Raw genomic sequence first — 25698 nt, 5'->3', positions numbered from 1 at the left:
TAGGACTGTAGAAAAGATAGAGGTTTAAGGTTATGTGACAAATACAGGCTGAGGAAATAGGGTGGAGATAAAGATTTCAAATGAGGGGGAGGACACTAGAACTTGTGGCTGGTGAGGAAAGAAGAGATCTCTCAAAAAGGGAAATGACAGCTCAAGACCAGGGGATTACAGAGGGTCCAGCCTGGGGAAGAAATGGGAGGTGGGGACGGGGATACATGAATGGAGAATAATAACAAGATGCTAACCAGCATTTATATGGTGCTTTGAGGTTTGCAAATAGCTTTACAAATATCTCATTTCATCCTTACAACAACCCTAGGAGGTGAGTATCACACCCATTTTATGATGGGGAACCTGAAGCCCAGAGAGGGTGTTACTTGCTCAGGGTCATCCAGGTCTAGGTCTGCGTCCAGATTTAAATCCAGGCTTTCCTGACTCTGGCTGTACCTATTGTACCACCCAGCTATGTGACGCTGTCTGAGAAAAGAACTCAGAGGTAGGAGGGGAGATTAAATTGAGAGCCAGAGATGTGGAACTCTTGGATAGCCAGGGATGGAAACTTGGAAGAAGCCAGGAGTTCAGGGGATGAGGAGACTCAGGGGTTGGTACTAAGGTCAGGATCTGGGGGGAGTGGAGGCGGTCTCATGGCCAGGAGGAAAGATTCTCATGGACCTTTCTAGACATCCGCATCCCTTTCCAACACTTAATCCCACATTTTAGATTTCACGCAATAAATCTCTAATCCCAAGGCTGTGGGGTGACTCATGGTCTGTTTTCATAAAGGATGAGGGGCCTGAGGAACTGAGGGGAGGGAGTGGGGGGAAGGCGGGCAAAAGGGGCCCTCCTCGGCCCCCACTCTCGGGCCCATTCCAAGCAGCCTGAGTCTCATGCTCAGTGATTGCACAGCTGTGCCTGTCTGCCTCAGTTGGGTATTTCCACACCCTCACCTCAGCTCCATCCTGACCAGTTCCCACAGAGCTTCAGGTCCAGCTGGCAGCCCCTCTCCTCCCATTTCCCCCTATCCTCTGTTCCCAAGCTCCCTGAAGAGAGGTGGGAGTAGAATATCTCATAGGCTATCAGACACAATGAGTTCTGCTCAATAAGTTCCCACTCCCAGTCCCAATTTAATTATGAGGAAAATCTTAATGAGAATAGGAGTTGGGATGGGGAATGGGAATATTTGGTGGTTTTTATTTTTCAAAACATATGGGTGGACAATTCTTCAACATTAGCCCTTGCAAACCTTTGTGTTCCAATTTTCCCTCCCTTTTCCATTGCCCTCTCCTACATGGCAAGTAGTCCAATATATGTTAAATATGGTTAAAATATGTTAAATATATGTATGCATACATATTTATACAATTATTGTGCTGCACAAGAAAAATCAAATCAAACCAGTAAAAAAAAAAAAAAAAAAACGAGAGAAGCAAAACAAAATGAAAGCAAATAACAACAAAAAGAGTGAGAATGCTATGTTGTGATCCACACTCAGTTCCCACGATTCTCTCTCTGGGTATGAATGACTCTCTTCAACCCTAAACAATTGGAACTGGTTTAAATCATCTCAATATTGAAGAGAGCCATGGGGAATATTTGAGAATGACTGTACAGTAAAAACAAAAAGTATCACTAAAACGCATATCAGTCCAAATTGTTTATAGGGTATGAAGTCCAGCTCAGCTGGCTCAGTCTCAGGATCTTAGCCCTCCCTGGATCTTGGACAAATGGGATGGGGCAGTGGTTTGACTCCTACTCATCACAGGCGCAGGTGCCGAGCTACTTAGAAGTCTGGTCATAGACAGGCTCTCCCACGTCCCGGTATCTGTGTCCCCTTACCTGGCCCAGATGCTAGCAGGTGGAAGCAGTGTCTGTATAAAGGACGTCTGATAGCAGTAGAGGCAGAGGAGGTGGCCACCGGAAAAGCAGCCAACCATCACACAGAGGGCATTGAAGCCCAGGTGGCTGATGGGGAAGTGGCAGGCCCACCAGGTACAGAGGCCCAGGAACAGCAAGTAGTAGATGCTGGAGAAGGCAGAGGGCAGAGTGATACCTGCAGAAAGACAAGACACTCTCCAGACCTGAACTTGCAGCAGCCAGAGGAGATGGGAAAGAGGGGGAGACATCACGGGCATCCTGGATTTCCCTTGTCCTCTCGGAAGCTCAGGGCTTGAGAAGAAGGAAGACTTTAGTAGTCATTAAGCCCAAGTCATATGGATTTTCCTCCAGACTGGAGGGCTGGGGCCTCCCACAGCTCTACCTTCTATATACAGTTCCCTTTGCCAGATGGGAGCTGGAGATCATGGATAGGTAGTGCCAGAAGGAGCCTTGAGATCATTTACTCTAAAATTTTTCATTTTAATGAAGAAGAAACAAGTTCACATAGGGACAGGGGTCTGTCTCAGGTCACAAAGGCAGTTAAGGGCTGGGCTGAGATTCAGGTCTCCTAACTTCCACTCTTCCCACCTCCAGACTCTCTATTGGCTTTTCATCTTGACTCATTCTACTTGGGCACACAAATGGGGATCTCCAAGTGTGGCTTAGGCAGGGTGAAGAGAAACTGTTTGCCAGAGATGTCAAGTTCTAGTCCTCTGTCTTAGGGTAGGGATGGGGACTGAAGGACAAAGTCCTTAAAAGCCATTCACTTCTGAGCTGATGCCCAGGTGGTGCCCTAGCCATGGTTCAGGCCAGGATCTCAGGGTCAGTGTCTGGATGGGTACCTGCCAGTGCCAACAATACGATGGCCAACGTGTTTCCCATCGCTTTCAGCAGCCAATGGACGGTGACCCTGAGCTTCACGGCCAGGCGGGATGCCCGATTTGAGGCCTCTGGAATTCCTTGTGGCCACACTTGATGATTAGCATTGGTCTCCCTCTCATCATTGTCCTGAATTCAAGAGAGAGAGAGGAGGGGGAAAAAGAAAGTAGGGAGGAAGGAAAGGAAAGAGAAAGGGAAAGAGAGAAGGAGGGAGGGAGAGAGAAAGGAAAGGAAGGAGGGAAGGAAGAAGGGAAGGAGGGAAGGAAGGAGATCATTAGATCATTGAATTTAGGGCAAAACAAACACCTTGGAGATCATCTGCTTCAGCTTGACTTCATTATTATAGAAGCCCAGAGAGAGGAAATAAGACAGATATAATAGAAAAGCCAGAATTCAAACTTATGTCCTCTGATTATAAAGCTTGTCTTTCCACCATGTCACCCTAAATTGGCATGAATTCCCATAATCCTACACCCTTTCTCAGGGGTTCAGGCTCCCCTTTCCACATAGGGTTCTCCTCCCCTGCAACTCCCTATTGAGGACTGGCAGCTGGGGTGGGATGAAGGGTGCAGAGAAAGTCCTAGGGAGTAGGTAATCTTAAATTGCTCCATTCTTCCCAAAAAATCAAACCCAAATGGCTGCCTGGTCCCTCTTCCACTCTCAGTCTGGGGGTGAGACACCCTGATCTTTCCCAAGTAGGAGCTACTTTTCCTGTAGGCTCCTGCAGGGTCAAGTAACTGAGTTATCTGTAAAGGTAATGAATAAGAAATACCCATTTTTCTTAGCCCTCTTGTGAGCTTCCAAAGCAGAGACATTTTCCCCTTGGCTTTGGAGAAAATATGCCATCAGGGGGAAAACATCTGCTCTGGACCAAGACGGGTCACGGGGGCTGGAATTTGTTCTATCTTGGCACACTGGAGTCTTGGACAGTCTGACCCGTGTCAGATGTTCATTACAAGCATTTAATTTTTTTTCACTTATTAATTTTTTTCTCTCTCTCTCCCATTTATCCCCCCTCTCTCCCACTGGGGTGAACAAATAAAAAAATAATCCCTTGTAACAAATTTGCTGAGTCAAGCATAACCAATTCCTTCATTGACCATATCCAAAAATGTGTCTTGTTCAACATCTTGAATCCGTCACCTCTCTGTCAGGAGATGGACAATATACAGTTGTACTTTCCATCTCACAGAAGTTAGGGGGACGGTGCCCCTGTGATGTGGAAAATCTGTGTAAAATTACTTGGCTCTATCTTAATACTAGAGAAGTCTGATTTTTTCTTTTTCTTTTATGAGGTGTTTATTGTAAAATTTGGGTTAAGTATTGGATCATAAGCTACATTTTATAAAACTATACAAATTTTTTAGGCATTTCAGAATCTCTAAACTTTTTCTGTGTCATCTGCTGGCTTTTGTACACATTCTGCAGCTTCTGCAAAATTCCCCAAAATTCTCATTTAATTTCTTATGCCAACCTGCAATATAGCAAAATCTCGATGGGAGAAGTCATGATGTAGAAGGAATAACTGTATTTCATTGATCCTGGGGAATGGTAGTAGATTATTGCATTGTTTGGCCACAATCCAATGAGAGACACACATGAAAGAACAGATTAGGAATCCTCTCTCTGGATTGGTGATTGTCAAAGTGTGGTCCAGAGAATTCTAGGAGTATCTGAAACCCTTCCATGGGGTCTACAAAATTCAAATTTAATTTTTATTTTAAAAATGGTAAATATCTATAAACATAACCCACATAAACAAAAACTCTTTGGACAGATCCTCAATATTTTTAATAATATAAAGATACTGAGAACTGAGTATCTTTATATTATACTGAGAACAAAAGTTTGAAAACTACTGTTCTAGAGAACAGGGTCAATGAATGCAATGAGGAAAGCGTTTTCCCTGACAGGCTTTCTGATATGCTACTGATGGAGTTATGATTTGGTTCAATAATTCTGGGAAACAATTTGAAGCTATTTTAAAAAAATGACTTTACCCCTTTGATCCCATGACCCTACTACAGACCACTGAAAACTCACAGAAGTAAAACCAAAACAGGTCCGATATACAGCAAAATAATGATAGCAGACCTTTTTCTGCTAGCAAGACACAAGAAAGTGAGCAATCGGTAAACTGGGGAAGGTTTGACAAAATGCACAATGAAATAATGAAATATGAATATATCTTAAGAAGTTATGTATATCAAGAATTCACAGCAATCTGGGAAAATTTATATGAGCCTTGAAAGGATGATGGTCTGGGGTGGAAGGGATTTATAATTCCAACCCAATCCTTTTAGATAGAAGGCAATAGAAAGAGGTCACACAGATAAGAAGCTTCAGGGGCAGGATTTAAATCCTGCATCCTCTGACAAAAGCCAATATATCATATTGGCTATTCACTGACTAGTTTGTTGTTCAGTCACTTCAGTCATATCTGATTCTTTATGACCACATTTGGGGATTTCTTGACAAAGATAATGAGGTGGTTTGCCATTTCCTTCTCTGGTTCATTTTACATATGAGGAAACTGAGGGAAATAGAATTAGGTGAGTTTCCCAGGATCACACAGCTGTTAAGTATCTAAGGTTGGATTTGAACTCATAAAGACGAGTCTTCCTGATTTCAAGCCCAGTGCTCTATCCATTGTCATCACCTAATCAACTGACCTAGAATACACTAATTAGAGTCAAGAATACAATTAATTGGAAACAATGTAAATCAATACATGCTATGTTCATTTTTTCTTTTTCTTTTTTTTCTCTCGTGATTTTCCCCTTTTGTTCCGATTTTTCTCTCCCAAAATGATTCATAAAGAAATGCATATTAAAAAAATTAATGTACATGTGTAACCAGAAAAAAGGAAAATAATAAAAAGGGGGGAAGTGGAAGAATACAGTTAACACAACCAGAAAGAACAGACATCAGAACTGATCAACTCTATGACCCTTCTTTGAAAAAAGGTGGTGGACCACAGGAGCCTAATGAGGTATCACTGGGTGTCAGGTTCACCAACCCCAACATTTACTTAGAGTTGTAAGGGTTGCAAAGCTCTTTGCGAATGTTTTGACCTCATTTGACATTTGACATCTGACACAGTCTGATTTGTTTAACTGCACTGTTACAAGCTAGGGCTCTTCCTGCCTAACTAAACAGTATGGCTTGAGTTCTGAGACTGAAATCAGAAGAGCTGAATTCAAATCCTGTCTCAGACACTTAGTAGCTCTGTGGCCCTGGGCAAACCATTTAACCTGTGTCTATCTTATTTTCCCTATCTTTAAAGGGTGAGTAATAATAGCATCCATGTTGTGAGCATCAAATGAGATAATATATGTAAAGTGCTACATAAAACCTGGCTGTTGGTGAGGCAGAAGAATTGAAGTATATAATTTGTAAATGACAGTGATGTTTTGATTTCTTTTGGTTTTTTTTTTTTTAAAGCTTCAATAAAATATTTTTTTAGTTTTTTTTCCCCCTGAGACAATTGGGGTTAAGTGACTTGTACAGAATCACACAGACAGGAAGTATTAAGTGTCTGAGACCAGATTTGAACTCAGGTCCTCCTGACTTCAGGGTTGGTACTCTATCCACTGCACCACCTAGCTGCCCCTAAAACTATTTTAAAATAAGAGTTTCCTCCCGTGGAGGAGAGGACCCATGACTTTTGATGAGTGAATCAAGAAAAAAAGGTCAGGAGTCCTATTTGATTCACTAAGACCTATATATTAAAAGACTTTTAAAACACTTGGTTTTCTTTCTTTTTTTTTTTTCCCGCTGAGGCAATTGGGGTTAAATGATTTTCCCAGGGTCACACAGCCAGGAAGTGTTAAAAGTGTCTGAGGCCAGATTTTAACTTAGCTCCTCCTGACTTCAGACCCAGTACTCTATCCACTGCACCACCTAGCTGCCCCAACGCTGGGGCTGAGAGATCACTAAAGTCAGGCTGCTGTGAGTGGGAAGGACTTTATGTCAATGGGGCATGTGGGTTTGATCACTAAACTCCACAATATTAGAACCAGGGAGCCCCCACCAAAGGTGGAAGGAGGTCATTTTCCAAAAGGAAAAGAAGTCTATTTTATCCGAAAAGTAAGTTATTAAGAGATACAGTATCTGCTGAAAAAAAGAAACATATCAGAGGTTTTTGAGAAACAGGGAAGATTGATTGCAAATCTAACCCTCTGAATTCTACCCTGATGGATAGTACTTCTATAAACTAAGATGACCACAGAAACACCTCTGACCATGTCAGGAGACAAAGGAGAGGTGAGAAAGGATTTGGGGGAAACTGCTGGGTGATTGGTGGAGGGGGGGGGCCCAGCGATCTTAAGTCAGAAAGCCCATCTGGAGAGTCTGAGCCTTGCTCCCAAGTGCCCAGACTGGCTAATGGACAAGATTCAAGAGGAAAGGAGGGGGGGCACTGAGAAAAAAGGAGAAGCCGTCACATGTAAAGTTCCCTCATGCCATCATTCCCACCTGCCCCTGGCCCAGGTCCTGGGAAATCCCACTGAGAGGTCTGCTGTGGAATATTATGACATTTGGGGAGGGTTGATTCAGAATTTGTGTTTGATGGGAAAGGCAGGTGCTTGGAAAAAGGGCCTGCTGACTTCAGGCTTGCCCACGGGCTGGAACCTAGGCCAGCTTCAGCTCCCTCTCCTAATGGACCCATCTGACATGCAGCAAAGTTTCCAGCAGGGAACCTGGGATGCGAATAGTTGTTGCCTCACATCTGCGAAGCTCAGAGCAGGACATTCTGTTCTTGGTTCAAGTGTGATATGTGTGTGTGTGTGTGTGTGTGTGTGTAAATATGTGCATATATGTGAATCCCGCATGAGTGTGGGATGGAGGGTGATTGCAATTGTTGGGTGTATATGGTTTTGTGTCTACGTGGGGTGGTCTCTAAATATGTGTACACTTCCCAAATTGCCATCACTCTGGAAAAGTGTGTGTTGTTGGTTGGACTTGACAACCTTCAAAATCCCTTCTCTTGGTCTGGATTTTTAATAATCTTTTCTTATGAACAGGGATTTATATTTTTATAAGACATATTCTAGGAAGAAATAACAAGCAGGATGGTTTTTGAAGAACCTGGGAAGATGTAGATGAACTGATACAAAATGAAGTGAGCAGAACCAGGAGAACATTGTATCACAATAACTGCAACACTGTGTGATCGGCAACCCTGAATGATGTAGCTATTTTAAGCAATATAATAATGCAAAACACTTCCGAAGAATTCACAAAGAAAACTGGCAGATACTTCCAGAGAAAGAACTGATGGAGTCTGAATGCATATTGAAGCAAAGTGTGTTGGTTTTTTAAAATTTCATTCTTTTTTGGGGGGAGAAGGGTCTGTTTCCTTTCACAATAAGGCTAATATGAAAATATGTTTTACATGACTGCACATATATAATAATATCAATTTATTTTCTCAGAGAGAAAATTTGGAATTCATAAATTTAAAAAACAAATGTTAAAATTGTTTTTACATGCAATTAGCAAAAATTAAAAATAAAATATAATATAAAATGATCTATGAATTTAAAACTTAGGGTCCATTGGGTCCAACCTTGTTGTTTTATTGATGAGGAAACTAAGGCACATAGAGAATAAGAAGTCATTAAGAAGTCCACAGTAATACAGCTGTCCCTCTATTACTCATTCCATTTCCACCTCAACATAAACTGACTACTATATTCAAGGCACTGTGCTCAGTACCAAGGATGCAAGCATAGATGGGATAGTGAACCTGACCTCAAGGTGGGAAAGATAGATAGACACAAGCACCTATAAATGATAATAAGGATGGAAATGTGACAAGAAGAAAGAATGAAAACAGGCAAAGTGATTTGAGTAAGGGCTTGAGATAAAGGCTTGTTTTTGGTTTCAGGGATTAGGTTTAGCGAAAGCTTCATGGATGGTGGGTTACCAAGGGAAGCCTTGAAGGGAAGGATTTCAATTCAAACTTAAAGAATAGAAAGGGGAGAAGCAGTGGAAGTAAAAACATAGAGACAGTCATATCTTCCATTCTCATAAGATAGGCAGGAACCAAATTATTAGTCCCATTTGAGGAAACTGAGGCCTTGAGGGGTTAAAATTACTTAGTTATTCAGTTAATTAATGACAGAGCTGGTCCTGAAACATGGATTTTCTTACTCCCACTCCAGTGTCCTGACCATCCATCACACCTTACAGCTGTCTCAAGAGTCCAAAGCTGAGAAAATGGAAAATATCAAACTCTCTTTGCTAATTCACGCCTCAAGACTCATCCCTGCTCTTTCCTGAGGGAAAAAAATCTCTAAATAACAAGACCTATAAAGTCCTTTTCTAGGTTTCCAATATCTCTCAAAAAAATTGTTTAAAACAAAATCCATTACTTGAAGCAGACTGCCATCTTTCTCCCCCTCAGCCAGTCTAGAGCTCCTAAGGAGGAATTTTTGAAACTCTGCGGTCGGACAAAAGTTCTGGGAGCCTGAGGTGTTGGAGAGGCAATGGGACGGTACAGGGGAGCTGACTTCCCTTCGGCTCCTCAGGGCCTGGCCTTGAGCCAATGACCTCCAACCTCCCGCATGATGTGTGCACTGTGTCAGAGCCTTCTTGGTATGTCCCAGCCTGCTCCAGGAAACCCCAGCTCGGCTAATGAGAAAAACAGAGGCCTGAAGTCTTGGCAAGGAGAACATCTCTTACCCATCTTCCCTTTCTAAGGGAAAGGCTAGGGGAACTTGTATAGAGTAAGAGTTCAGTAATTGTTGAACTGAGAAGGAGGTCAGAACCTAGGCTGGGAGAAATCTGGAAGGAAATCTTGCAGACTGGGGGAATACAAACTCAGAAAGGTCAGTCAAGCCCAAACTGTCCTTGGCCAGAGTCAGGCCCAACTTGGTTTTAGAACAACCCCTGGGGTCCAGACCTGGTAAACAGCAAGCATGTGCCCATGTTACATTGGAGGAAGGAAAAAAATTGTTCCCGAGCTACTGTAGCCTCTCTAGGGAACCAAGTTGGGTCTAGCTGATGGTCTATGACAGACTGGAGGGCACCAGAGAAGGAAACCAGGAGGTCAAAGGGCCCTGGGGATATAATATATGGGGATGGGAAGTCTAGCTTTCAAGGAGAGGTTCTCAGCAGCTACACCCAGCAAAAGAAGTCTGGGAGATGACTAAGAGCCATTACATAGAATTCCCAATCCCTATATTTTTGTCCGCCTGCATTTTTGATTTCCTTCACAGGCTAATTGTACAATATTTCAAAGTCTGATTCTTTCTGTACAGCAAAATAACTGTATGGACATGTATACTTATATTGTATTTAATTTATACTTTAACATATTTAACATGAATTGGTCAACCTGCCATTGGGGGGAGAGAATGGGGAGAAAGAGGAGAAAAAGTGGAACAAAAGGTTTGGCAATTGTCAATGCTGTAAAATTACCTATGCATAATCTTGTAAATAAAAAGCTATTTAAAAAAAGAAGAAGAAGAAGAAGTTCTCCGAAAGCTGCTTTCAGGTATGGTGGCAAGGGCTGAGGCAGGGGCCGGAGGCAGGGTCTGCAGGTCAAAAAACTGTCCCAGCAATCAGTTATCCCACAATGCTTCCACTGTATTTCCATCCCTCATTCAGATCAGTATTCTACAGACTGAAGGTCACTAGTTCCCTCTCTCTGAGATTTCCAAAAAAGATTTGGCGACAGAAGCAACCTTTTCAAGCCCAGTCCCCTGAATTTGCTCAAGATCAAATGATGAGAAAATTCCCAAGGTCTGCCTGATTGTAACCACTGTACAATACTGCCTCTCAAATGGATGACCACTTGGTGGGGCTGTTGTCCTGGGAAGTCTTAAGATCATATTCAATGCCAAGGTTGGACAAACCCATTAAACTCAGCTTCACTCTAGGATGGGACGCAATTCTTAGCATGAGGAGGTACACTTCACCTTTGTGTAAATCCCCACGAGGATTGAGCTTCAAACCAAAGAGGAGGAAATGGACCTTCCACTTTGATGGGTCTCATAGGAACAGTGTCTTCCACTATTTTCACTGGCAAGAATAAAACTCGGGGTATGGGGAATAGAGGGGTGCTCCCATGGATGGGAGGATTTCTGGCTTCTCAGTGACCTGGCTGGAAGTCAGAAGCCAGATTCTCTCTTTCCCTTCTCTATCACTAAATCTCCATGTAACCCTAACCCAAGATTTCACCTCTGAACCTATTTCCTCATTTTTTAAGTTAGGATAAACAATTTCCCAGCTGCCAGCAGGCCTGTCGGGAAAAGTCCATGTCATCATCTGAGTCAAAGTGCCTTTCCTCAATCTCAATTCCCAGACAGCCTTTTCAAAGCCAGCTCCTCCCAGAAGCCTTCTATGATGGTCATCATCCCACCCCTGTAACAGTTTCATCCCTCTTTGCCCTCCTATGGGATCCCAGGATTTTGAAGTGGAGGGAGCCCTAGCCCAACTCCCTTTGTCTAAAGAGAAGCAAGGTTGCATCTGTCATAGAATCAGAGATAGAGAACTGATTGCAGAGACCATATAGTTCATTTTACAGATAAGGAAACTGAGGTCCAACTAGGTCCAGTGACTTTCCCAATATCATACAGGTAGTAAGCATCAGAGAGTAGATTTGAACTCGGGTTTCTGGGGGCACAGATCCAGAGCTCTTCCCATCACAACTCTCTGATAACACTTGACCTGTGCCCCCTCATACACGATTTCATATTAGACTTTATTCATGCATGCTATGTCTCTCCCTAAACCATGAGTAACACAGGGACATACTGTAGGAGAAGAGGCGTGCCCTTCTTTGCACACTCTTTCAGCCACTTGTAGCAGTGTAACCCTGACCAATTCACTTCAACGGGATGGCCTCAGTTTCCCCATCTGTAAAAGGAGGGGTACTTGGACTGTGAGGGGGACTCTGAGAGAGTAAGGTGAAGCACCAGGCTTAGGCAGGAAGACTCTGAAAGTCTCATTCTGCCCAGAACAATGTCTGAAGCTATAAGACCCTCTCTTATTCCCCTTCCTGGGTGAGAGGTAGGGCTGGGGCTAGGAGAAGAGGCGTGCCCAACCCATCCCTCTGAGCAATCCCAGAAACCCTAGCTTGGGTGCAGGAGGAGCTCAGGGGGCCATCTGGTTCAGCTAAAATAGAGCAGAGAGGGTGGGCTGCTACTCCCCTCCCACCCCGGGGGGGCTGATCTGGAATCAGGGTCAAATCCTGCCCCACAACTTAGTAGCCATGTGATTGGACATGCTATCTGAGCTATGAGCCTCAGTTTCTCATCTGTAAAATGAGAATAACAGCATCTAACCCCATAGGATTGGAGAGAGCATCAAACAAAGATATAAAACACTTTAGAAACCTTAAAGTGCTATATAAATACTAGCTATTATTATTAGTTAATCTCCACATAACCTCTGGGAGCGCAGTATGATTTGCTGTTCTGAGGAGATTCAAGTTGAATTGATGAGGGATAGTTAGGAGGTACAGTGGATAGAATACCAGGCCTGGACTCAGGATGAGGTGAGTTCAAATCCAATTTGATGCTTCCTAGCTGTGTGACCATGGGCAAGCCTTGCCAAAAAATATATAAAAAACAAAAAAAAATGAAAGAAAGATATGATTCTATGACTCCATGACCCCACTACAAACCACTGAAAACTCACAGAGGTAAAACAAAGACAGGTCCAATGTACAGCAAAATGATGATAGCAGACCTTTTTCTGCTAGCAAGAAATAAGAAAGTGGACAATGAGTAAAGTGGGGAAGGTTGAATGAAATGTATGATGAAATAATGAAATATTAATATATCTTAAGAAATGATGTACATCAAGAATTCACAGCAACCTGAGAAGATTTGTATGATCTTTGAAAAGATGATAGGTCTAAGATGGAAGGGATTTACTTGAGAGGTCATGTACTCCAACTCAATCTTTTTAGATAGAAGGAGAAAGGAAGGAAGGAAGGAAGAAAGGAAGGAAGGAGGGAGGAAGGAGGGAGGGAAGAAAGAAGAAAGGAAGGAAGGAGGGAGGGAGGGAAGGAAGGAAGGAAGGAAGGAAGGAAGGAAGGAAGGAAGGAAGGAAGGAAGGAAGGAAGGAAGGAAGGAAGGAAGGAAGGAAAGAAGGAAGGAAGTTTAATTTAATTTATTATTGCCCAGAGCATTTTGATAAGGACATCTGGCTGGCAGGAGATAGGTGGTTCAAGGCTGCATACCATCATCCAATTTAAAGCTGGATAGAACATGAAATCATCTACCCTCTCCCTTTCAAGATAAGGAAACTTGAGAGCCCCCCCAAATTAGCTTGCCCTAAGTCAAAGGGATCTGAACCTTGGTTCTCTCATTCTTTCCATTGCTGTTCTCAGATAATGGGGAACTAGCAGACAGGGAGGATGCTGGGAAATCTCTACAGTGGGGTGTACTTTGTAACAGTTAAAGGATTTTGTAAATGGAACCTCCTCTCATTACTCTCAGGGGACCCAGGCTTCCCACTGGCTCCAAAGCTTGGGACACAGACAGTTCTTTCTAAGCCACCTGAATGGGGTGGCTGTTGAGCTGGCTGATCTCAGGTCAGGGTAGGACTTTGGGGAGGGAACACCCTTTGGGGGGGATGGTTCCTATAGATTTCAGAGCTGGGTGGGTCTAAGGAGGCAGACAGAATGTTCTCATTTCATTCTGTCTTTCCTCTTCCCCGATAAATAGGGCTACCTGGAGGAGAGGGAGGAAACGGGAGTGCCTGAGCCCTTGACTCTCCAGCCTTCATGCTCAGCAGCGTGGCCCAGCCAGGCTTTCTATAATGCAAGCTCTGTTCCTTGGCGTGTTTGTTGCCTGTCAGACTGGTAACCAGGAGGAGGTGCTCCGTGGCCCTCTGAGTCATTTTTATGAGGCATGCAGAGGGGTATGGAGGTGTGTGTGTGTGTGTGTGTGTGTGTGTGTGTGTGTGAGGGGGGTGTGGCTGGCCTGGAACACTAGCAAAGAGAAAGGTAGGCGACAAACTCCGACGCCTGCCCCCGGGGGGAGGGGAATAGCAGCCCACTCTCTCTGTTCTATTTTAGCTGAACCAGATGGCCCCCTGGGCTCCTCCGGCATCCAAGCTAGGGTTTCTGGGATTGCTCAGAGGGATGGGTTGGGCACGCCTATTCTCCTAGCCCCAGCCCTACCTCTCACCTAGGAAGGGGAATAAGAGAGGGTCTTATAGCTTCACACACTGTTCTGGGCAGAATGAGACTTTCAGAGTCTTCCTGCCTAAGCCTGGTGCTTCACCTTACTCTCTCAGAGTCCCCCTCACAGTCCAAGTACCCCTCCTTTTACAGATGGGGAAACTGAGGCCATCCCGTTGAAGTGAATTGGTCAGGGTTAAACTGCTACAAGTGGCTGAAAGAGTGTGCAAACCAAGAACTTACTGACCCCAAGTTCAGTATTAAGGACCATCACCTCCTAACTTAGTGCCCTCCCCACCTAGCCCCCAATTAACGTATAAGGAAACTCGTTAGGAGCAGTTAATTGCCCAAAGTCCCTCAGAAGCCCCAGAACCAGGCCAGACACGTGTCCACTGACTCCCAGACAGAACTGTTTCCAACAATAATATTGGCAATAATAACAATAATAATTATAATTATACCTCCAGATTATAGGATGCTCATTTTGTGAGGGTTTGCTTTCCAACAAGTTTATGGAATAAGTAAATGCAAACAGTATTTTCCTTCTTTGATAAATAAGGAGACTAAAGCACATGTCTTTGAGAAGCAGCTAGTTTTGGAGAAGTTTGGGTGGGATCAGGCCCATGGGGGAAGTCTTTCTGGTTTGGACAAGATCTTTTTCTGTCACTTTTATCAGAGAGGAAAAGGCCGGGGAGCAGGAGAATGAGGACCCAGCAAGAACTGGATTGGGGAGGGAGCAGGGTTTGAGGGGCCTTTCTGATGTTTTTGTTATTTCTACAGAGGAGGCTGTCCTGACTTGACCAGTTGTTCTGATGTGTCATGGCTCCGAGTGACTCAGAGGTGGAGGGAAAGGGATGGTCGGGAGGGGCAGAACTCAGAGCTAGGAGCCAGGGTGCAGGCTTAGGCCAGGAGATAACAGGAGTAAAAGGGCCATGATGGAGACAGAGAGTGAGCCTGCTCTGCATTTCCCAGACCATCTCCCGGGCTCCCTACTCTTGGCTGACTTATCCCTGCCAGAATCCTCCTTGGGAGCCTGCTGACGCCCAGCCCTCCCCAGGGCGAGGCAGCCGCCGATTCCCAGCCCTGGGATGGCACCAGAGCCAGTTGGTGGCCACTGTGGGCCTCCATGGTGAAGGAGCTGGCTCCTGGCACTGGGGAAAGGTCCCTGCTCAGGGCCACAGGGATGAGTCAGGGCAGGAACTGTGTTTTCCTTCATGTGGTTTTCAAGGAAGGCTGCTTTCTGGGTGGGGCCTGGGAGGACGGTAGAGGGAGGCCAGACTGGGACACTCTCAGGAGTTGGACCGGGAGACTGTCCATCCCACCCCCAGCATAGAAAAAGATCAAGGTTAGTGGTGAAAATGCGAACAAATGGGGGATTAGGGACAAAAAGCGTGGGACTTCTGACTGGTGAGTGCTGCCTTTCCCATCTCTCAAACTCTTAGGCTTCAAAACTTTTCATTGGTTCTTGGGCTCATAACAGCTCTAGAAAACCCAACACATGGATGTAGAAGTCAGCTTTTGGGTCCTTCTAGATCCATTCCCTGCAAGGATCTAGAACCCTCCTTCACCGTATCCCTGTAGCACAATCCAATATCATTCCATCTGCTAGAGTGCTGGAAGAATCTAGATTCATTCTGGAGCCCTCAAGCCATGCTTTCCCAGTCTAGCACCCAAGAGATCTAGGTGGCCCTCAGAGTTCTCAAATCTGATCAAAAGCTGGAGCATCCTAGACCCGATGCTCTCACAGCCTATAGGGTTCCCACGCCTTCCCAACAGGCGTTCTAGAATCCAAAGCAGGAGTCCCAACGCACCTGCTCCAGAGGCTCCGGGACCATCGAGCGCCGGGCGCGGCGGGCCTTCTTCACGAGGCGGTTATAGACGCCCAAGCAGATGGAGGAGACCACAAGGATGCCCAGGTCTGGGACCACCAAGCGAACGGTGTTGGGGATGTCATTCAGATTCAGCCTGGAGGGGTTTGGAATATTTGGTCAAACTGGTAACAAGACCCATCCCAGCCAGTTCTCAGATCAGGCTGGGGCAGGAGCAGGATAGGGATCTCCCCCCGGGGACAACGATCAGGAAAGGAGATGAGCCCCAAACCACACAGCAATCGCAGCATTAACACCCCACAGTGTCTAAGCTGCTACTAGTCTCTCCAAGGGCTCAGTGCGGATCAGAAAATCAAAGAAGGCTTCCTAGGGAACCAAAACTCCTAGAATGGGGAGACATCCTGCCATAAGGCGTCATGGGGAGAGATATCCCGAGGGGAACAGGACAGACACAGAGGACCCTCTTACCTGGTGACTCCCACATGGTAGGACAGAATCTCCCAGGAACTGCCTACCAGAAAACAAAGAGATCAAGGTTATCTGGATGAGCGCTTTCCTTGCCCCTAGCAGGGGCACCCACTGTTCTGATTGCCCCTTTTCCCCATCTCCAGCTCTCTGGCTGGTGAATATCACAGTGCCTGGTAAGGGAAAGGCAATGGGCTCCTAGACCCCTCCAAAGGCCACAGTTCATTCTGGGGTGCCTCCTTCACAGGACTAGAGGATCCTGGTATTAGAGTTTACAGATAAAGTAATTGAGGCACTATGAGCCCGTGAGATTTTTCCAAGGTCATACTTCGTCCCCCCCAAGCCAATTGGGGCTAAGTGACTTGCTCAGGGTCACACAGGCAGTGTTAAGTGTCTGAGATCTGATTTGAACTCAGGTCCTCCAGACTTCAGGGCTGGTGCTCTAGCTGCCCCAAAGTCATACATTTTTAATCCCCTTTCTCTTTTAAGTCAGTTCTTTGACTCTGATTAGTTCTGCCCCCAAGGGTCATACTTAGCAGAACCAGGATTGGAATCCAGGTCCTCCAGTCACAAACCCAAGAGTCTTTCCCACTATATCAAGGAGCTTATTCCTTCCCTTGCTGCTATTGTTTCTCCTTCATTCTCAAGTGGCTCATGTCATCAGGGAGGTAATGTCATAAATGCAAGAACTGAATGGGCTGCACAAGGTCACCTGCCTCATTTTCCCCTCTAGATCTATATGGGTGCAGTGGCCAGATACAGATCAGGATGACCGGGGATTGCCTGGATGCAATGGAAGACCAAGGTCTTTTTAAGCAAAGGTCTCTCCCTGGTCTCAGTTTGACTGAGGCAATGCCCAATCAATGATTGAGGCTAGGGAAGAAATGAGACAAAGAATGGCTGGTTTAAAAAAAAAAAAAAAAGTCAGTCTGGGAGGGAAAGGCTACTCCCAGAAGGAGTAGGGTATGGAATACAAAGTACAGGGGCCAGGGGAAACAATGTAGCATAGTGAAGAGTCCTGGATCTTGAATTCAAATTATAGCTCTTCTTACTAACTCACTAAGCAACTTAGTTTCCTCATCTGTACAATGGGAATACCATTCAAACATTTATTGTGAGAATCCAATGAGATAACGGATGGAAAAACACTTTGAAAAGTCAAATGTTCACTAAGTATGATGTACTATTCTTATATGAATCTAAGTCAAGCCGTCATTCCTAAGAACATGGAATTGGGGTTGGTTCAAGGGAAGCTCTAGGTCAGAATGTTGGGTGTCAGAGAGCAGGAGGAGCTGGGGACCATGGAACAGACAGATCTGGAAAAGGGGACAGGGAAGTTTCACAGAAGATAAAGCCCCAGTCTGGGGCCGGGTATGCAATTAAGAGCTACAGCTGTCTTGCCTGGACCTCAGGCCTTTTTTTTTGGTTTTGTTTTTCTGTACTGGGAGAAGGTCAGCTAGATGTCTCTCCTGAGTCTCTCAGTCCATGTTCTAAGGTCCCTCCTAGCTTTGACATCCCTATGTTCTGAGCTCTCTCCTAGACCTGGCATTCTGTGTTCTAAGGTTCCTGCTTGAAAGTCTCTTTTTGCTCTGCCAATATGCTCTAAGGCCTCTTCTGATGTTCTCTGTTCTAAGGTTCCTTCTGCTTCTATCAGTTTTTGTTCTAAGATTTCTCCCAGCACTGATATTCTATGTTCTAAGTTCTCTTCTAATTCTGACATTACAAATTCTAAGGTCCCTCCCAGCCCTGACATTTGTGTTCTAGATTCTGATATCCCTTTGCGCTCTGAATTTTGTCTTCGGGTCTCTCCTTGTCCTCACATTCTGGGGGCTAAAGTCCCTTCCAGCTGAGATTCCAAGTCCTTGGGTCTTCCTCCTTGCCCTGACATTATATAGCGCAAAGGTCCTCCCTGCTCTCTGTGCAGTAGCCAGCTGGGCCCCTGGGAGCTGAATCAATGCCTCTGAGATGGGGGGACGCCAGAAGAGGGCAGCTGGAAAGGTCAGGGGTCATAACAGAATTCCCCTCGGGGTTGGCCGATTATTTCTCCCCACCTCCCAAACCAGACTCTGGCTCTACACGAGCAGACCCTGCTGGGGTCCTCTCATGACACAGGAATGGGGAGGTCGGTCACCTGGGCTGGGCAGAGCTGGGTTATTATTGGGAGCATTTATTGCTAGCCACATATGGAGCAGCCATAAATCATGATCTGCCTTTCCACGAGGGGTCCATATTAGGTTGGAGCCTGCACAGGGATAGGGTGGAGAGGGAGGGCCAGGGCCCCCCAGTGCAATGCCAGGAACAGCTGGGATCTTTTCTTGCCTCCCTGAATCCCCTTGGGGCAGGGGGTGGGGGTGGGGGTGGGCAGGCAAATCGGGCTAGAGAAAGGGGACAGAGAGCTGGGGAGAAGAGGAGGGGAAAGGAGGAGGGAAGAGGAGGAGGGGAGAGGAGGAGGGAAAGCTGGACTAGGGCTTGAGACTTCACTACCTCAAAATACCTCTCCAGTGAGACTGTCCCCAAGCAGCCTCTGGGAAGGCAGGAGTTAATACCTCAGTGAGCTGGGAGTGTGGGGAGGGGGGGTAAGTCTCAAGGTTGTCTCTGTCCAGGAAGTACAGGATAGACTTGGAGGTGACTGGGGGTGATCCTTCTTTTCCGCCTCCCTTCCCCCATCCTCCTCCCACCCCAACCTTGTCCAGGAGGATTCCAGAGGTGCAGCAGACCAGATCTACCTCCCGCAGGCCGGGCTCCCACCAAGAACCATTCCCCAGCATAAGCAGAGCCCACAGATCCGCTGCAGCCCAACACTGTCCTGGTGGGGGTCTGGTAGATTAAGGGCCTGAGAATCCTGATATCTCCCACCTCCCCGGTCCCAGGGCCCCACTCCTGGCTCTACCTAAATCCGGTTACACAGACAAATGCCGGTGAGGGGGAGTGGGAAGGCTTCTGCCAGTGGCCAGCTTTGGGAGGGGGATCCTCTGCCTTCCCATCAGCCCCCTGCTCTCTCTCCCAAGAGCCGGACTACTCACAGTTGGTTCCCAGGCTCTCGTCCAGGCCGGGCACGGTGTGCAGACATATCTGAAAGGCGACATGAGCGACGAGGAAGAGGGTGCTGATGCAAAGGAGGGCTCGGAGGAGGTGACCTGTGCAACCTGGAAGACAGAGGGGAGGGGGGTATGGGAGACACTGATACGGAGCCCGGCTTGCGCAGCAGAGGTTCTGGGACTGCTCCAAGGCACAAAGGCAGCCCGGACCGGACAAGAGTTCTCATAAAACAAACCAAAAACTCTTCTGGGGTCTTCGTGGCCTGCAAGCTCGATATATATATATCAAAAGAATATTGACAAGGTAGCGCTCACCCAAAGGGGGATCCCCAACAAGCTGAGGTCCTGTCATCTGAGAATCAAAGGAGCTGGGGATGTTGAACTTGGAAAAAAAGATTTTTTTTTTTTTTTTGGTGAGGGAAAGAGGCGGACATGATTTCTGTCATTTAAGCATTTAAATAACTGTCACGTGATAAAAAAGGGTTCAATCTGGCCCCAAAAGACAAAACCAGGAGTGACTGGTGGAAGTTTCAGAGAGGGACATTCCGGCTGACTTGGGGTCCCCAAAAGTAAGTGGACTTCTGGGTTAGATAGTGAGTTCTCCCCTCACTTGATTCTTTAAGCGGAGGTTGACTAAAGTAGCCGTTGGTGAGAGGCCAGGATACAGCAATCGTGGCTCAGACACCTATTAGCTGGGCTAAGTGCTTAGCCCCCTGGGACTCAGTTTCTGCCTCTGCAAATAAAGGGGCCTCTAAGAGCCCCTCAACCTCTTCCAGCTACAGATCTGACCCAGTGACTCACACAGCCCCGTTGCAACCCAGGGAGGCAGAGAACACCCAGTGCATTATTGCTAATATTCACAATTTTCTGCTTGATCAGCCTGCAAGCTTGTTGAGGGCAGGGTGCAGATACTTTCCCTCTTTGTAGCTCACACTTTGCACACTGTAGAAGCTTGATTTGAGTCCTAAATCTGTCCTTAGTACATTGAACGTGTGGCTCTGCTCAGCTGACCTTTCTGGGTCTGAGCTGCCTCATGGGAGAATCCAGGTTTGTTGGGGCTGTTACCTCTGGAGACCAGCAGAGGGTACTGTGGTAATGTAGAAAACTCCCTCTGAATCCACTTCTAAGAATTTTTAGTTGGGGGGAGTCTGGAGGGACTTTATGAACACCCCGGACCTCTCCACCCCTCTTTGTGCCCCCCAACAGCTCCCCACCTCCACCTCCAGGCTCTGACGTTCTGCAGAAGGGCCAGCATTGGCCAGTATCATGATGGATGGAGTCCTAAATTTGGGATCCGATGAGTTCAAAGCCTTCCTCATACTAACTTTGCATCACACAAGCCTCAGCTTCCTCAGGAAAATGGACTCTCCGGATTGTAAAGCCCCCACTGGTCTCAGTTTATGATTCTGAACACACACACACACACACGCACGCACACACACACACACACACACACACGCATACCCCTTCCAACATGTCCCATCCCTAGGAAAGTTCCAAGGACCATGGAATGCTAGAGCAGTCCCTCCCCCTCTCTTCTTACAGAAGGGGAAACTGAGGCCCAGAGCAGGGAAGCATCCTGCCTAAGGTCTCACTGTAAGCAGCAGAATCCAGGCTAAAATCCAAATTGGTTACATATCTGGGGCTCTTTCTTAAGAGTTTAAGTATATTTTTGGATGTCAGACCCATATAGTTGGGAAAGTTATTTGGATAAGTCCCTGACCTTTGAGGCTAATAAGGAGAGAAACCGTCAAGTTAAGCATCTTCACAGATGCTTGAAAAGCAGATGGGAAAAGCCCTGTATTTGGAGTCAGAAACTCGGGATTTTCAGATCCTGTTCCTGCCTTTTCCCTGATGTTTAACTCATGGATAGATAAATCACTTTCCTTCCCTGGCCTCTGTTTACTCATCTGTAAAGAGAAAGGGCTGCACTCCATGGCTTCTAAGAGGTTGGATTTCTAAGATTTCTTCCAGTTCTTACTCTATGGTTTTCTTTTCTGGTCCGCACATTCAAAAGAAGGGCAGCATAGCTCTCCACAGGTCTGGCTCATCCTTTTAAAAAAAACCCTTTCATTTGACCCTGCCACACCCTGGAACGATTATCCTCTAGTTTCCTCCTTTTCATTGCCAAACTCCTAGAAAGAGTTGTCTACGCCCACTGACTCTACTTTTTCACTTCTTAACCTATCCATCTGACTTCAGACCCCTCAGCTTTCCTGAAACGTTCTCCCAAAAGTTACCAATGACTCAGAGCAGATAAAGACATACATATTCTTTGGTCCTAGCCAGTGGGGGAATAAGTTTTGCTTGGTTATGCATATTTGTTACTTGGGCTTTATTTTTCTATTTGCTTTTTAATCGCATGGTTTCTTTTTTAATTGGAAGAAAAACATTTTTTTTCCACTGAAAAACATAGTTGAATTTTTTTTTTTAAGTATTATGAGAAAAACAAACTAAAAAAAGTTACCAATGAAACTTGAAAAGACACTAGATCTGTGCTTAGCGCTCATGAACACTTTTATCAATGACTTGGAGAAGGCAGAAATAATATACACATTAAATTTGCAGATGACACAAAATCAGGGAGAATCAGTTGGATGATATTCAAAAAGACCCGATAGGACAGAATGCTAGGACCAATGTAATAAATGAAATCTAATGGAATAAATATAAAGTCTTACCCTTGGGCACAAAAAATCAATTTCTTAAGCACTGAGGGGAGAGGAGTGTCCAGATAGCAATTTGTATGAAAAAGCTGGTGGAGGGGTGATTTAGAGGACTGAAAACCCAAAAAGAATCACGACAAACTAATGTGATCTTAATTTATACTGAGGGATATTATTAACCAGTGCTAGAGAGGAAGCAATTTAGTTGTACGTTATCCTGGTTAAAAATGTCTGATTGCCACATTTTAGTAGAGACATTGATAAAATGGAGTGTCCAGTTGAGGATAATCAGGATGATAAAGATCCTTGAAGCTTTGCAATCTGACAATCCTCTGAAGAAAGTAGGGATGTTTAGACTGGAGAAGAGGAGTCCAGGTGCTGTGATGGAGGTCCGTTACAAGATGGCTCTGAATTGTTGCAAGACTATCCCACGGAGAAGGGATATATTCTGTCTGGTCCCAAAAGGGAAGACCTAGAAGTCATGGATGAAAGCTATAGAGAGATAGATTTAGGCTTGATAAAGAAGCTAGGTGGTACAATGGATAGAGTACAGGGCTGCAGTCACCTGAATTCAAATCCAGCCTCAGATACTTACTAGCTGTGTGACTCTGGACAAGTCATTTTACCCTGTTTGCCTCAGTTTCTCCATCTGTAAAATGAGCCGGAAAAGAAAATGGCCAATCCCTCCAGTATCTCTGCCAAGTAAACCCCCGATGGGATCGTAGAGACTTAGACATGACTTAAACAAGTGAACAACAAATAAAGATAAGCCTAACACTTAGAGCTGTACAAAAGTGGAGCAGACTGCCTTGGGAGATGGCGGGCTCCCTTCTTTCATCAGAGGCAGAATGAACACTTATTGGGATGGTCCTAGAAAGGGTTCAGGAATGATTTGATTTCTCTCTCTCCCTAAATTAGCCCGTGCTTACTTAAATCACACTAAAAGAGAACATAAGTTCCTTAAAGGAAGGGGCTGACTTTTAAAAATTTGTATTTTTTAAAAACATCTGTATTCCTAGGGCTTAGCCCAGTAATCTTGCACATCATGGTACTTAATAAATTGAATTCATTGTGGCAGCTCGTCCCCCTCAAACTGAGTGGGGGGTCACTGCCCGGCCCTTCCTGGGCCCTGCCCTCTCAAAGCCCCATTCAGAGCGTGCCAGCTTGGGAGCACGGCCGGGAGATCAGGGGCCACCTGGCGTGGTCAGTGCAGAGCCTCTGGATGAGGCGCTCCGTCTGCTTCTCTGCCGGGCCCTGGCCCTGCCTCCCGAGTGTTGTACTTGGCACAGGGAGGCCTGGGCTTTCTATATATGTGCCGCGTGCAGTCTCCTGCCCACTCCCAAGGGTTCGCAGGCACCAGTTGGGCCCCTCCCGCCGGGACAGCTGGAACGACGCCCAACCATCGTGTGCCCGGATCCTCTTTCTTGCCATCCGTCTCAAAGAGACAGTGCGGGAAGATGCTCCCGGCCCCAAACCACAGGAACCGGCCTGAAAGGCGGTGAGCCCGAGCTGGCTGGCACCTCCCCGAGTCAGTGGGAAGAGCGGCGGTTTGGGAGACTCACTCAGAAACCCAACGCTGAGTGCCCTGCAAGGGCTGCTCGCCACCCTGGGTCTCAGTTTACTTCTCTGAGGGATGGATGTGCAGGAATTCCTGGGCAGAGATCCCAGAGTGAAAGCTCAAGATCAGGGATGAGACGGTTTTAGGGTGTGTGGCCTGCTCGTTTTTTTCTGTTTTCAACTGCAGCTCCTGAGTTAAGGGGAACGGGGACCTAGCCAGGTTCCCTTTGCTTCTCCCAAAGATCTGGCACGAGCCATTCCTATCTCCTGCCTGCTACAGCTTCTTGACACTTGTGCCCACATCCTGGAGCAGAGACAGAGGGTGGCTATAGCATTCTCATTCCAAGGAGAGGGGAAGCCCCCAGAAGGAGCAGCTACGACCCAGCTTGCCCCCCGAATTACCTCTGGTCCATCCCAAAGCCCAAGACTCTACTCACCCAGACCTGGGATTGTGGAAGTGAGAAGCACTCATGTCTCTGATAACTCAGCACCAAGGCGACAGCATCCCTTCAACCCCGCAGAGAGCTCCAGATCCTTGCCCAGACCGGGCTCAGCCACCTCTTAAACACTGCTTTCCATTAGGGATGTTTGTGCTTGGACAATAGCCCCCAACTAGCCTGAAAGCTCCGCGTGGTCAAGGACTAGGTCCTGCCTAAATGCTGTACAACCGCTAAGGCAGAGTGTGGTGTGTTAAACACAGTAGGTGCTTCCTAAACATTGAATTAAAGTCAATCTTTAATCAAAAATGTAAAATACAACCCACATGTACAGGATCGTTATTACTCAAACTCAAGCTTAAAGCATGGTGCAGGATGGCGGAGGTGGAGGATGAGATCAGGGAAATATGAGGAGGAGGATGCTGGGAGATCTCTGACAAGGTGGAGTGTGAACTTGGCAAGCCTTGAAACTCACCTCAAACACAACCTTTTACATGAATCCTTACCTGATCACCCAGCCTGCTAGTGTGTGCTCTCTCTTTCTCTCTCCAACTCCTCTCTGTGTCTCTTTCCCTCCTCTTATCTCTCTCTGTCTATCTCTTTCTCCTTTTCTCTTGCTCTCTTTCTTTCTCCTTTCTCTCTCTCTTTCTCTCTTTTCCCTCTTCCACTTTCCTTTTTCACTGTCTCTCTGCCTCTTTCTGTCTCTCCCTGTCTCTGTCTCTATCTCCCCCTCTCCTTCTCCTCTCTCCCTTTCTTTCACTCTCCTTCTCTCCCTCCCTTTCTCTCTCCTTCTCTCTGTCTCTGTCTCTTTCTTTCTTTCTCTCCCCCTCTTTTTCTATCTATCATAGATGTGTCTAATGTGGCTTGTAGGATAGATTGATACAACATACTTTCTTTTTTTTTTTTTGGCTGAGAAAGTTGGGGAAGTGGTTTGCTCAGACTTAGAAAGTGTTAAATATCTGAGGTCACATTTGAACTCAAGTTCTCCAAAGTGGCTTCTCTAACCCATTTTATAGATGAAGAACTGAGACAAACAAGGTAAAGTGACTTGCCCAAGATCACACAGCTAGTAAGTGTCTGGATTTGACTCATAAAGATGAGTCATCTTGATTCCACGTCCAGTGCTCTACTTTGACCCCTAGGAGCTTAAGAGATACTGAAAATTGATTGAGAAACAAGTCAATCAATAAGTATTTATCAATCAATAATCGTTTACTAAGAATCTACTGTGTGCTGGTCACTGTGTTAAGCCCTAGAGATACAAAGAGACAAAAGCCAATGCCTTCCTTGGAGGAGCTTACAATCTAATGGGAGAGGCAACAAGCAAACACATATAAACAAGCCATGTACAGGATAAATAGGAAATAATTAATAGAGGGAAGGCACTAGAATTAAGAGCATTTGGGGACAGTTTCCTGTAGAAAGTGTGGTTTCAGTCGGGACCTGAAGGGAGCCAGGGAGTTAAGAGGAGATGAGGAGGCATGGAGGGAGAGCCAGAGAGAATGCTCAGAGTGGAGAGATGGAGGGTTGGTGGGACAGCCAGGAGGTCAGTGCCATGGAAGATGAGGTTTGAGCTGAGACTCATGGGAGCCAGGAGGCAATCTTGTGGGGAGCACCAGTGAAAATAGGGGAGACAAGAGATGGAGAGCTGAGTATGAGAAACAGGAGAGACCCCCCATTGTCCCTGGGTTGTAGAGTTTGTGGAGGAAATTAAGGTGTAAGGAGACTGGAAAGGCTGTGGAAGCCTTGAATGCCAATAGGGAAAGCTCTGAGCTACTCTTTAGGAAAGTCCTTTTGTCAGCTGAGTGGAGG

The 25698-nt window shown here is 46.0% G+C and overlaps 1 protein-coding gene across 2 annotated transcripts in view; it reads right to left on the bottom strand.

The window, feature by feature from the left end:
* PIEZO1 (piezo type mechanosensitive ion channel component 1) overlaps nucleotides 1–25698 on the bottom strand; it is a 167319-nt gene that overhangs the window by 43785 nt on the left and 97836 nt on the right. For both annotated transcript variants that reach the window (XM_031950144.1, XM_031950143.1), the window contains exons 3-7: nucleotides 19212–19334; nucleotides 16192–16234; nucleotides 15706–15859; nucleotides 2718–2883; nucleotides 1837–2050 (exon numbers count right to left, since the gene is read on the bottom strand). In XM_031950144.1, coding sequence (XP_031806004.1) covers nucleotides 1837–2050; nucleotides 2718–2883; nucleotides 15706–15859; nucleotides 16192–16234; nucleotides 19212–19334 — 700 coding nt within the window. The remainder of the gene's footprint in view (nucleotides 1–1836; nucleotides 2051–2717; nucleotides 2884–15705; nucleotides 15860–16191; nucleotides 16235–19211; nucleotides 19335–25698) is intronic.

This window comes from Sarcophilus harrisii, chromosome 2 (genome assembly GCF_902635505.1).
Source record: "Sarcophilus harrisii chromosome 2, mSarHar1.11, whole genome shotgun sequence".
NCBI classification, from domain to species: domain Eukaryota; kingdom Metazoa; phylum Chordata; class Mammalia; order Dasyuromorphia; family Dasyuridae; genus Sarcophilus; species Sarcophilus harrisii.
This window is presented reverse-complemented; position numbering and strand designations above follow the sequence as displayed.